The sequence below is a fragment of the Raphanus sativus genome, chromosome 5 (assembly GCF_000801105.2).
Source record: "Raphanus sativus cultivar WK10039 chromosome 5, ASM80110v3, whole genome shotgun sequence".
Classification (NCBI taxonomy): domain Eukaryota; kingdom Viridiplantae; phylum Streptophyta; class Magnoliopsida; order Brassicales; family Brassicaceae; genus Raphanus; species Raphanus sativus.
Genome location: NC_079515.1, coordinates 35195110 through 35207874, shown reverse-complemented (window position 1 = coordinate 35207874; position 12765 = coordinate 35195110). Strand labels below are relative to the sequence as shown.

Here is a 12765-nt window from a genome sequence, read left to right as displayed (position 1 = left end):
ATTAATGTTTTGATTTTTAGCATTAGAGATTCACTAGCTTATTTTATGTTATTTTGTAATACAAAATGTTCGATTATATTATATATTTACCAATCAAATTTTCTGTAAGTTCTACTAATAATCCGCAACGTTGAAAAAACTGTTTTGTTTTATTTGGATCGAACCAAGTTTGCATATTGAATTTCAAGCATATGATTTATTATATTAATCTCGAAATACAAAATGAGTGTATTAAAGTCTAAAGAATTGATGGCAATACGTTTCTTCTTTTTAATGAAAATTAGATTAGAATAATGATCAAAAACAATCACATGACCCAAGGCGATTGTTGCAGAATCCTCCCTTGGGACATGCGAAGCTACAATCGATGTCCCTCTTGCAAGGTGGACGTGCTGAATCCAGAGTATTGCCTTTGGTAGCGTCACTTGAACTTCCGGCCATAACTTCAGCTTCAGTTAACTCTCTTGCTTCCACTCCAAAATCTTCATCATTCACATGAATAAAATGGGTTTCAACAGTTAAGTTTTGTTTTCTCTATTTATATTTGTGACAAAGAAACACAAACGCTACTGTTCTAAAAGCAAAAGAAATACTTACTAGATGTGATGACCAAAATGAAAATCAAGAGTGAAGCTTTGAGAGAAACGTTTTTCATTTTGACGATTTCGTTTAGAGTTTCAAAGTTTGCGATTGCTTCGTATTGTATATGTAGCCATATGTATTCCATACATTTATAGTGTGTGTGGGGCAAGTTCGGTCTTGGTATCGATACTGGTCAAGATATACAGAATCAATATTACGTTACCAAATTGGATAATTCACTTTTTTCAGAAACATGGATTTTAGACAAAATCAAGTACTACTATATTTTCTCAATACTAGTCAAACAATATATTATATTTTCTATAGGTGTTTATTTTTAACCAAAAAATGAAAGCAAATTATGTTTTGCAATGTCGAATTTCCAGTAAAACAGTCTGCATGTTGAGTTTCAAATATGTTTGTCCAAAAGGTCAGCGGAAAAGGAAGTTCTCGGTGCACTTAAATATATGAAAACTAATATTTTCTCTATTTCAGTTTAATTGTCATTATTATAATTTTTTTTTGTTTTAAAATAAATATTGTTTTCGAATTTTATTAACAGTATTGTGCAGTTTATTTTCTTGTTGGTTAGTTAAATTTGTAGGTAATGATGTTTTTGTTTCGAAAATATGAAAATCAAAAATGAAACGATGAATAATTAATTTTTATTAACCGAAAAGTTGAGATTTGATCGACTAAGTTAAGTTTGTGAGGATAAACATGAAAAAGCTGAACATATGTACATATCTTCTGCTGGAAAAGGATGAAAATGTTGAACTATTTCGATATTAATCTTTTGATTTTTAGCATTAGAGATGCACTAGCTTATTTTATGTTATTTTGTAATACAAAATGTTTGATTATATTAAATATTTACCAATCAAATTTTCTGTAAGTTCTACTAATAATCCGCAACATCTAGCATTGGCTGGAGTTTAATATCTACCATCAACGACCAATGAAAATACATGCAAAGAATATTTCTTTCTGTTGGGGTGCTTGGCAACCATCATTGAACATATCTACAGTGTTGACTAGCATTCGATTGTTGCCGAACTTACCGGTGGAATCTTTGTTGAGCATAACACATAAAGAGAGTCCTGATACTGATGATACCTCGAACGGTACTGGGAAATGAAAAGCAGTGATTGGTTTCTGCGAGGAAAAAACATCTGGTAACACCGGAGGGAGCAGGAAGAAACTATCTCTTGCATTGCCTTCTCAATCTCAAAAAGAAAGACTTGTCTGGTGAAGAACTCACATGAAGTTTCAGCTGCTTGCAAAGAAAACAAGAAGCCACGTTAAATTGTAAAGAAGCTTTCTCTGGGATTAAAGAAGCCATTGGTTGATGCAGCATCACTTAATAACAACTTTGCCTCTTTCAGGTTTTCGATCTTCTGCTGCAAAGAGTGACAATAGTAGACTAAGCGGAAAGCTGTTCTTGAGACCTCTTGGAGTTTCAAAGTACTTGCGCAAACTGAAATGAATCAGAATCAAGATGTGAGAAAGAGTTTGAAAAGTCGGTCTTGGAAGAAGCATCAGTGCCTGAATCATTGTTGTTTTAGACAGTGAAGAAAGTGGAGGAGAGTAGGAAGACGCAACAGTCTCTTCGAGGTCAAGATTATTATTGGCAAGGAGAGGCCTCAAGTGTGGTAAACGTTGAAAAAACTGTTTTGTTTTATTTGGATCGAACCAAGTTTGCATATTGAATTTCAAGCATATGATTTATTATATTAATCTCGAAATACAAAATGAGTGTATTAAAGTCTAAAGAATTGATGGCAATACGTTTCTTCTTTTTAATGAAAATTAGATTAGAATAATGATCAAAAACAATCACATGACCCAAGGCGATTGTTGCAGAATCCTCCCTTGGGACATGCGAAGCTACAATCGATGTCCCTCTTGCAAGGTGGACGTGCTGAATCCAGAGTATTGCCTTTGGTAGCGTCACTTGAACTTCCGGCCATAACTTCAGCTTCAGTTAACTCTCTTGCTTCCACTCCAAAATCTTCATCATTCACATGAATAAAATGGGTTTCAACAGTTAAGTTTTGTTTTCTCTATTTATATTTGTGACAAAGAAACACAAACGCTACTGTTCTAAAAGCAAAAGAAATACTTACTAGATGTGATGACCAAAATGAAAATCAAGAGTGAAGCTTTGAGAGAAACGTTTTTCATTTTGACGATTTCGTTTAGAGTTTCAAAGTTTGCGATTGCTTCGTATTGTATATGTTAGCCATATTTATTCCATTCATTTATAGTGTGTGTGGGGCATGTTTGGTCTTGGTATCGATGCTGGTCAAGATTTACAGAATCAATATTACGTTACCAAATTGGATAATTCGCTTTTTTAAGAAACATGGATTTTAGGCAAAATCAAGTACTACTATTTTTTTCTCAATACTAGTCAAAATTCAAACAATATATTATATTTTCTATAAGTGTTTAATTTTTAACCAAGAATGAAAGAATATGATGTTGCTATGGGGAGTATAATCACACGCACACACGCACATATATATACTAGTCAAAATTCAAACAATATATTATATTTGTTTTTGATAATTATTTATTTTTTTAACCATGAAAGAAAAATGATGTTGCTATGGGGAGTATATTTACTTTCTAGTGGCTTTTTTGTGAATTTATTAGTTAAGAAAATACACACACATTATATATACATATATGTATATGTATATTTCCAGTCACACAGTTTGCATATTGAATTTCAAATATGTTTGTCAAAAGGTCAACGAAAACGGAAATTCTCACCAAAATGCAATTGACTGGAATATCTGAAAACTAAAATATTTCATTAGCTAAGAAGTTAAGATTTGGTGGACTAAGTTAAGTTTGTGAGATAAACATGAAAAAGGTGGATATATGGATCTTCTTATCCAATTTGGTTTACAAAATCTATATGAGTTTTTAGTAGTCGATAACAAAAAAAAATGGATCTTCTTATAACTTTTATTATTATATGTTTCAAAAACGTTTTATACAAATTTTTCAATAAAATTTATTTTCAATTTTTTTAAAATTTATTTTAGTATTTAATATAAATTTAAAATTTGTTAGTTTTATATATGATTTGTTAGTTTAGGCTACTAGATTAGGAATTTAGATTTCAATTTTTGTTATTTGTATATATAAATATTTTATTTTAAAAATGTTTTTAAAATTTATCTATATTTTAAAAGTTTTGATTCTTTCTTTTCTTTATTACGTTTACACTAAAAATGGATTAATTGGTACATCGATGGGCCAGACTCAAGCAAGAGTTGTGTTGTCTACTTGTGTTCCACAAATTTGTGTTGTCTTCTAACACAAATATTGGACTGCTACTGCCTACTTTGTTGTAGCGTCACCTACAATGTGTTTGTTTTTGAATTTTTCTTTACAAGGTTTTAACTTTTAAGTCCTCGCAGTACGCATAGACTACGTTCCTGCTCGTGTGCTACGTGTCGTCTCCTTAAGCTGTACACGCTTTCTAATCTGACACCCATACAATTTCCCTTCTAGAAGCTTTCCTCAATTTGAGCTGTAGTTATTAATGGTTTTTTTTTTTTTTGCTAAAAGTTAGTTATTAATGGTTCCCGACTTGTGACGCTTTTTCTTTCGGTATTTCAGTTTTATGATATATTTTCTACACTTCGGTTTCATTCCCCAATGTGTTTTTGGTTTTAAAACAGAAAAGAAAAAGTTCCAATCTATCTTTGTGACGACATATATGTTAATCTAGGTCATAACTCGATTGCGAATAAAACGTAGATATTTTATGCATTCTTACTTTTCTGTACGTCACTCTCGCTTACTTTCTCTTCCAAACTGCAATTATTCTTCGGTTAAGAAAAAAAAAAGACAATGCAACGATGATATTATAACCGGATCGAATATTCAAATTATCGACGCCAGAGTGGAAAAAAATAGTCAAGCTCTATATTTGTTCAAAATAATATAAATATTACGAATTTACAGGTGACAAATATGTCAAATCATTTTTGTATTACAACAAAATCTTTTATGAACAATTTGAAGAACTTAAGTTGTAATTGAGTTATGTTTTGCTTTTTTTAAGAAGCTTTAAAGTCTTTCATGTTTTCTTTTTGAACTTTCATGTTTCCAACTAATGTAAAATTTATTGGTAATAGAAGACCATTGAGGCTATCTTTTTTTTTGTTTCTGATAAAAAGATTTAAAAAACAAGAATTATGAGATTGTTTACAAAGACTGCAAAAGATATAGTCACACCAAGAGTAAAGAAGATAAAAGGAGTAGAGACAAGCCAAAAGGATATAAAGCATCCGAACCTCGAGAGGCATACTGAACCCAGCCCAGCGAGAAGGTTTATTTTGAATCTGTCTCCTGATTTCTTTTATTTTGAATCTGCTAATTTAGAGAACATGTGCGTTTTCCCTCTTTGTAAATGTTTTCATGATCAATAAATTTAATATTCCATAAAAAAAAAAAAAGCTTACAGAACCGAACACAATTAGATGACCGCCGTTTACCAGGACTTGTAGTCTTTTACCTGGAATATTATAAATTGAAATATTTTTTTGATGTTTTCTATTAGGGACGTAACTATCATAATTTCAACAAATTTTGGTAAATGTGTGCTGGCGATTAAAACAAATAATTTTAGAGCAATAGTCCAAATTGCACGTTTTCTTTGTTAGAAAAATGTAAAGAAACAACCAATTGGTCTACAAACTAGAGGGGTTTATAGAATTACCATCCGTAGAATTTTTTTCCAGAATATATAACCGTATAATAATATAATAATACTAGTTATATAATTAATTGGAAGCTTCGAATGTTTTCAATTCTAACCACAACATACCAAACTTGATAGTAACAAAAATACCTACATATATTTATGTATATAATATGTTTTAGTTACTATTGCGATTGCACCAAATTTATTCTACGGTTGTTCTACATGTTGCCATTCAGACATTAGAGTTTATTAATATATTGCGATTACACCAAATTTATTCTACGGTTGTTCTACATGTTGCCATTCAGACATTAGAGTTTATTAATATCTTGAAGAAATGTTTTCAAACAAAATAGTTAATTTTGGGTAGTTCTATTAACTAGCATCAACAGGATTTTGTCCCAAAACTAACACTTGAAAACAGCATTCACAAAATTGGTAAAATAGCATTCATTGAAGAGTTTATATTTTTTATAATTTTAGGTAGTTAGATAATTGCTTAGTTAATAAATTAGTAAATATTGAACATTTGAACAATATTAAACAAATATTTATAAAAAATAAAACTTTAAGAATTTTTTTTTCAAACTCAAGAATTCTGTTTTGAATGTGTAATTAAGTTGCCTAAATTTCTTTTTTTTTTGAACATAAGTTTCCTAAATTTATGTTGTCTATATTTAAGAAAGCTTTTATTAATTTGTATAACATCTTCCAAAAGATTAGAAAATCTTCCGTAACATATATTTAGAACAATTTGTACCCACTTCTACAATAACTCAAATTTGGTTAATAAAACTAACATTTTATGAGTTTCAAAATGGTTAAATAGTTTATCTTAAAATGTTTAATATTGAATTTCTCTAACACATATTCACAAAGGTTTTTCTAAACTATATGAATGTATCATGGACATTTATTCTTACGTCAAAAAAGGACATTTATTCTTTCTCTTTCATTTTTTTGGTTTTTTGGGAAAATGTTAAAAATTTTGGTTTTATATTAACATTAAGAGATAGCTACCAATAATAGTGTTAGTAGGAAAAAAAAACTATAGGTCTATAATTGACCACCACAACCACGCTATTCTTTTTGATGATTTGTCTTTTGTTTAGACCAGCACCTTTATGAGTTACTTTTGACGAAGCCTTATTATAATGAGAAACGAACCCCTTTGTAATCCGACATGCGAAATTAGTGACCAATAGTTATTAATTTACAATCGACTGAAGACAAAAGTAACGTGATTACTTTATATTTTACAACTGAAACTCTGTTGTATAGCTTTTTGTTTTGTTTCTACTTCATCAACGTGAGTTCAAGATTGGTTTTGAAAATTATTGAGACCACATATACATATGTTACTTTTGCTCCAACCACTCCTACGTCAAAGCCAGCAGCTGTTTGTTTTTGTGTGATGTCCATAAGAATCGACAATATAACACGTTTGACAAAGATAAAACAATGTTCACTCGTTTCTTGAACTTTTCAAAATAGTTATAAAATTAGTTGATGTCTATTTACTTTGAGATTTTGAGTATATCATGCCATCGATGGTCGATGCAGACGTGCAACCAGACATCACGTCTATGATATTGAATTCGGGATTATGGGTCTGAATTGTAAGACGAGATAATTGCGGTACCGTTCAAATAGTAAAAAAATGTATAGATATATAGGTATATGTAGAGATTTTTGTAGTTGACGGTGGTGTGTTTCAGGGCGGTTGATTACCTTTAGGAACCTATATATATATATATATATATATCACGTCATTTGACATTCAAATGTTTGCGGTGAATTGAGCATTTTAACCTGAACAAAACGGGAAAATGGTGCGCACTTTAGTTCTTTTTGTCTAATTTATATAAGATGTTGAATAAACTGTACACTTCATGGTTGGCAACTCATCGATACACAATAATTTATACTATTATCTTTCATTATATGTTCTACATTGCCAAAAAATATAGAAACTACAGAATGGTTGCTTCATCCGTGCACAATGCATTTATTTTTTTTCTGGTTCAGTTATGGTTTTTTTGTTGTAGTTTGTTTTTATTGTATTGTAGGTTATTTTTATTTCTGTCATTTTCGTATTATCTTTTTATATCTGTCACATTTACACCAATTAATATATACAGAACTTTAGTTACTCTCACTATAGTATATTCAAAGTGAATGACAATTTTGGTTGAAAATAATAAAATAAGATTCATAATCTTATTAAACGCATCTATGGAAATTAATTATTTTATATTCTTACAGACTGGAGATACTGCCAGAAACACCTAAGTTTGTCTTTGTTTAGCAACATAAGTTCATGTATTTGAGTTTTAGAAATGATTGGAAGAAACTTAAAAATAATTATAGTATGTTAAGAAAACAGTTAAACCTTTGAAAAAACAGTTCAAAGCAAATCAGAGGTCAACAACCCTAAATCATGAATGGTTGTAATAATAAACTAGACTTTGATCCGTGTGGACACGCAGATATATTTCTTCAAAAATATAACTATTTATTTTTATATCACTATTATATATTATATATGTGTCATCATATAATTATATTTTATATGTACCATTATAAAAGTAATCATATAACTAATAACATTTTATATGTATTATCATATAAATAATCACATATATTATATTATAAAAATTTAAAGTGAAATATAAAAACCATAATTTAAGTTGATGTTTGAAATTAGGGTTTGTATTGTTTTTTTATTATATATATTGTAAATATATTTTATAATGGTTATTGGAAAATATTTTAGTAAAATTAATTTTTGAATATATTTATATTTTTGAGTCAATTTTTGATATAAATAAATTTTAAATTATTATTTGATTTGAAATGTATATAAAGTTTAAATTTTGTTTTATGATTATGTTAGACAAAAAATGTTCTTAGATAATTAGATTGGAAAATTTTCGTATATTTTAAAGTTGCCTCAAATAGATAATTTTCACAATATAACGAACTTTCAGTTTTTCCTAATAATATAAACCCATTTTTTTTCTTAATATACTGCTCTCCAGATTTTCAAACAATATTATACTCCATTTTTATACTTTCAAACAATTTTTAAAAATATTTCAGTTTTAATAATATATATAAGAGTTAAATAGAATTAGAATTACATCGGTATCTCAATATTAATATAAGTAGATAATGTCAGCTTTAAAAAACTAGATAATGTCCGAATATTTAGCTGCATGGACAAGACGATGGCGCAGTAAAATTTTATTCCAGCCCCCCCCCCCCAGTAGAGTAAAATCCCATGCTCTAAAATTACTTCACGTGCATGCACGCTCCTAGCTTTTTTTTTTGGGCAACGCACGCTCCTAGCTACCTATCAAAAAAACCACTTGCCTTGCTGACGTGTGAATCGTGAGGCTTGGTTATAAATAAGTACATAACCTCCCCGTCCTTCAATGGTCCTCTAAACACAGAGAGAGAGAGAGAAAAAGGAGAGAGATGGAAGACGGTAAATGCAACGGAGGCGCGACGGCGGTGTTACCGGAGATCAAATTCACCAAGCTTTTCATCAACGGCCAGTTCCTCGATGCTGCTTCAGGTTTTTAAATCTCACTGCATATCTACTTAATCTCGCAACTCCAACACCTTGACATTAACAGAAGAAAATATGAATCAAAATCCTTCATATTCTGATTTTGGCTTTGACTATCCAAATACACATACCTACTATTCTTTTCTACGCATTTAAAATATCTCCCCAAAAAATTGTAAATGTTTTGGTCATTATAAAATATATGAAACTTGAAACAATTATGATTTAGGAGACGGATGATTCACACACATATATTTTAGATAGTTTGAGAACCATAGAATATATGCATGTTAAGCACTTAAATTTGGGGATGACACAAATGTTCTGTTTCAGTATACTTAGGATCTGGTTTCAACGGATGCGTATATTAGATCATGAGCCTAGACCAATCCCTAAAATATTTACAACTAGAAGTTTTACAGTGGCTAGTTTGGATGAGTATTGAGTTGCTGGAAGAAACATTTTTTTTCTTACAAAACATTTTTGTGGCTATCATCCTGACTGGAAACATGTCTACTATTAAACACCAGTGCCTGATGGTCCCACCTGACAATTTTCTTCTCAGCCACAAATTTTATAATTCTCTTCTCAAATATTTTTCTTCTCTAATAGGAGTATTTTCCTTCCTTTTCTAGAAATTATAATAATATTGCTTTGACCAAAAAACTCGTGATTTGAAGATTGAACCGACTGGTTGATTCAATTTGGCATAACAATTGATCATTTAGTTTTTGTTTTAATGTGTTTAAAGGTAAAACATTTGAAACCATAGACCCAAGGAACGGTGAAGTGATCGCGAAAATAGCAGCAGGAGACAAAGAAGACGTTGACTTGGCCGTTAACGCTGCACGTCACGCCTTCGATCATGGTCCTTGGCCTCGCATGACTGGCTTCGTACGTTCCTATCTTTCTTCCTCATGTTTTTATTGCACCTAACCGTTTTTTAATTGCTTAGTAAATCATTAATAAATATTATATAAAATACTAATAATTGATATTTGTTGATTGATGTGGTCCCGTACGTAGTGGGTCACTAATAAATATGTATTTATTGGGTTGTATCTTAGTAGTATATATCGTTACTGATTTATATTTTTTTATTGTATAGAGAACGAGCGAGATTTGACTTATTTTCCTGTTAGCAAGTCACCTTCATGTTATTAAGGAAAACGTTTTACCCATATTGCATATTCCAAACTCTATCTAAGTTTACTTATATTTTCATAACTACATGATTTTAAAATATCACCCCATCATAAAATTAGTTTGTATACATACAAGTTTAGTTTGATGTGTAACAAGCTAATTTTGTATATAATTGTATGATTGGGTGATATTTTGCGTTAGTATAGACTATAGTTCTCACTTATCCAATTTTGGCGGTTTTAATCGGATCAGGAGAGGGCAAGGATTATCAACAAATATACCGACTTAATAGAGCAAAACATTGAAGAATTGGCTGCTCTTGATTCGATTGACGGCGGAAAATTGTTCCATGCGGGAAAAATGAATGACATCCCGGCCGCAGCCGGACATTTCCGGTACTATGCGGGTGCGGCGGATAAAATCCACGGCGAGACACTTAGAATGACACGTCCGTCTATGTTCGGATACACACTTAAAGAACCTATTGGAGTGGTCGGTCACATCATCCCTTGGAATTTTCCTAGTATTATGTTTGCCATGAAAGTGGCTCCGGCTTTAGCTGCTGGTTGCACCATGGTGGTCAAGCCAGCAGAGCAGACTCCACTCTCTGCTTTGTTCTATGCGCATCTCTCGAAAGAAGTAAGTCAATCTATCTAATTTTGATTTATTAAAGCTTGTCCAATAATTATTTTTTTAGTACACAAACATTTTCTAAATAATAGTCTTATCATATAAAATTATCTCTTTGTTTGTTTGTATATTGTGGTTACGTATACGTTTACTCTTAATACTATATTTGGCTTTAAGACATTTTAGAGTTGCGAATTCAATTGGAAAACATAACATAAACAAAGAAACAATCCATACATAAAACACTAAAAGTTTTGGTATCATTCTAAAAGTAAACGCACAAACTAAAGCATTATTCATAGTAATACCAAACGTGTAGGCAATTAAAAAAAATGAAGCATAACAATCTAAACATTGTATTTATTTTGTTGAAATTCACAGGCGGGATTTCCTGATGGCGTGATCAACGTGGTGACTGGATTTGGAACAACTGCTGGAGCTGCTATTTCCTCCCATATGGACATTGACAAAGTAAAATAACTATTATCTTATGAGATGTTAATTAGTATGTTGACCCCATTAAGTTGTATGTGGATTCATGAATCCCTTTTTTTCTTTTCTTTTTTTTTTGTGCTCAGGTCAGCTTCACGGGATCAACTGATGTTGGGAGGAAGATAATGCAAGCCGCAGCAGCAAGCAATCTAAAGAAAGTGTCCCTTGAATTAGGAGGAAAATCGCCTCTTCTTATATTCGATGACGCAGATGTTAACAAAGCCGCCGAACTTGCGCTACTAGGTTGCTTCTATAACAAGGTATAATATCATCATAGAATCCAAAATTTCAACGAATATGGTGATATCGTTATGTAAAACATATATATGCTGATATGTGCAGGGTGAGATCTGCGTGGCGAGCTCTCGTGTGTTTGTCCAAGAAGGTATATACGATAAGGTTGTAGCGAAGATGGTGGAGAAGGCTAAAGACTGGACCGTTGGTGACCCTTTTGATTCCACTTCTCGACAAGGACCTCAAGTAATATAAGACTAATTAGTTACAAGTTTATTGATCTTAATTTTGAGTAGATTTTAAGTAGACTAATCGGGTTGAGTACGTAATTTTTTTTTTGTACAGGTGGATAAAAAACAATATGAGAAGATTCTCTCTTACATTGAGCATGGCAAAAACGACGGAGCTACGTTATTAACTGGAGGGAACGCCATTGGAGACAAAGGATATTTCATCGAACCAACTATATTCGCAGATGTTACGGTAACTTTATATGATGACCAAGAATCTATAATCCCTTCGGACTCCAGAACCAGAAATGTCGCCTAGTTCCCTAAGTACACTAGTTGGTTTTAAATTATGGGTTTTAATATTTGTTGGTTACAGGAAGATATGAAGATATACAAAGAAGAAATCTTTGGACCAGTCATGTCTTTGATGAAATTCAAGTAAAAGCAAACGAAAACTCCCCCATTTTCTCTTCTCATTCTTGCTCACATTCCATAACACACTAAACATCTCTCTCTATATATTTTGCTTCCACAGGACAATAGAGGAAGGAATCAAATGCGCAAACAACACCAAATACGGTCTAGCAGCTGGCATAGTGAGCCAGAACATAGACGTTATCAACACGGTTTCGAGATCAATCAGAGCTGGAGTCATTTGGGTTAACTGCTACTTCGCATTTGACCTCGACTCGCCTTACGGTGGCTACAAGATGAGTGGCAATTGTCGTGAAAGTGGCATGGACGCTCTTGATAGCTATCTACAAGTCAAATCCATTGCTATGCCTCTTCACAACTCCCCTTGGATGTAGCAAAATTTGTCCAGCACACAATACACAAACGTAATCAATAATAAAAGCCTTTGTACTCTGTTTTTTTTTCTATACGTTTTTTGTTCTTTTGTCTATTTATGAAATTAATAAGAGTTTGTTTTTAGAGTCCTCGTAAACTTACACTCCTCTTTAGCAATCTTTTTGGAGGAGTAAGGATCTACGGATTAGAATGTCAGCATTTGCTTTTTTCCTTTTCTTTGTAACAAATTGTATCCGAACTGAAATCTCTGTTAGAGATCCTCTGAAAAATAAAGAGTATATGTCCTTGTAGCTGGATTTCCTTTGTACAATTGCATGTGAAAGAGTCTTATGCGAATTTAA

At 31.6% G+C, this 12765-nt stretch overlaps 3 protein-coding genes and 1 pseudogene across 3 annotated transcripts; 2 read left to right on the top strand and 2 right to left on the bottom strand.

Moving 5' to 3' along the window:
- Positions 1 to 230: 230 nt before the first annotated feature.
- LOC108860998 (putative defensin-like protein 257) lies at positions 231 to 727 on the bottom strand. Its single transcript, XM_018634831.2, has 2 exons — positions 598 to 727; positions 231 to 482 (listed from the first exon to the last, which is right to left on the bottom strand). The coding sequence occupies exons 1-2, from the start codon at positions 725 to 727 to the stop codon at positions 298 to 300; spliced, it is 315 nt and encodes a 104-aa protein (XP_018490333.2). The 3' UTR covers positions 231 to 297.
- Positions 728 to 1540: 813 nt separating this feature from the next.
- Positions 1541 to 2245, top strand: LOC130494988 (probable ubiquitin-conjugating enzyme E2 37; annotated as a pseudogene).
- Positions 2246 to 2341: 96 nt separating this feature from the next.
- On the bottom strand, positions 2342 to 2796 carry LOC130495238 (putative defensin-like protein 257). Its single transcript, XM_056986654.1, has 2 exons — positions 2709 to 2796; positions 2342 to 2593 (listed from the first exon to the last, which is right to left on the bottom strand). The coding sequence occupies exons 1-2, from the start codon at positions 2764 to 2766 to the stop codon at positions 2409 to 2411; spliced, it is 243 nt and encodes an 80-aa protein (XP_056842634.1). The 5' UTR covers positions 2767 to 2796; the 3' UTR covers positions 2342 to 2408.
- Positions 2797 to 8731: 5935 nt separating this feature from the next.
- LOC108856219 (aldehyde dehydrogenase family 2 member C4) lies at positions 8732 to 12714 on the top strand. Its single transcript, XM_018629984.2, has 9 exons — positions 8732 to 8888; positions 9634 to 9776; positions 10281 to 10667; positions 11040 to 11129; positions 11237 to 11410; positions 11493 to 11630; positions 11730 to 11867; positions 11991 to 12052; positions 12150 to 12714. Exons 1-9 carry the CDS (start codon positions 8789 to 8791, stop codon positions 12421 to 12423), a joined length of 1506 nt encoding a protein of 501 aa, XP_018485486.1. The 5' UTR covers positions 8732 to 8788; the 3' UTR covers positions 12424 to 12714.
- The last annotated feature ends 51 nt before the right edge of the window (positions 12715 to 12765 follow it).

Bases quoted from the DNA above. Each gene is read 5' to 3' on its own strand.
- LOC108860998 (XM_018634831.2), bottom strand. From the start codon at position 727: ATGGAATACATATGGCTACATATACAATACGAAGCAATCGCAAACTTT. The intron at 483-597 runs GTAAGTATTTCT...TGAATGATGAAG, and splicing joins CATTTTGGTCATCACATCTA to ATTTTGGAGTGGAAGCAAGA.
- LOC130495238 (XM_056986654.1), bottom strand. From the start codon at position 2,766: ATGAAAAACGTTTCTCTCAAAGCTTCACTCTTGATTTTCATTTTGGTC. The intron at 2,594-2,708 runs GTAAGTATTTCT...TGAATGATGAAG, and splicing joins CATTTTGGTCATCACATCTA to ATTTTGGAGTGGAAGCAAGA.
- LOC108856219 (XM_018629984.2), top strand. From the start codon at position 8,789: ATGGAAGACGGTAAATGCAACGGAGGCGCGACGGCGGTGTTACCGGAG. The intron at 9,777-10,280 runs GTACGTTCCTAT...TAATCGGATCAG, and splicing joins GGCCTCGCATGACTGGCTTC to GAGAGGGCAAGGATTATCAA. The intron at 11,868-11,990 runs GTAACTTTATAT...TGTTGGTTACAG, and splicing joins CTATATTCGCAGATGTTACG to GAAGATATGAAGATATACAA.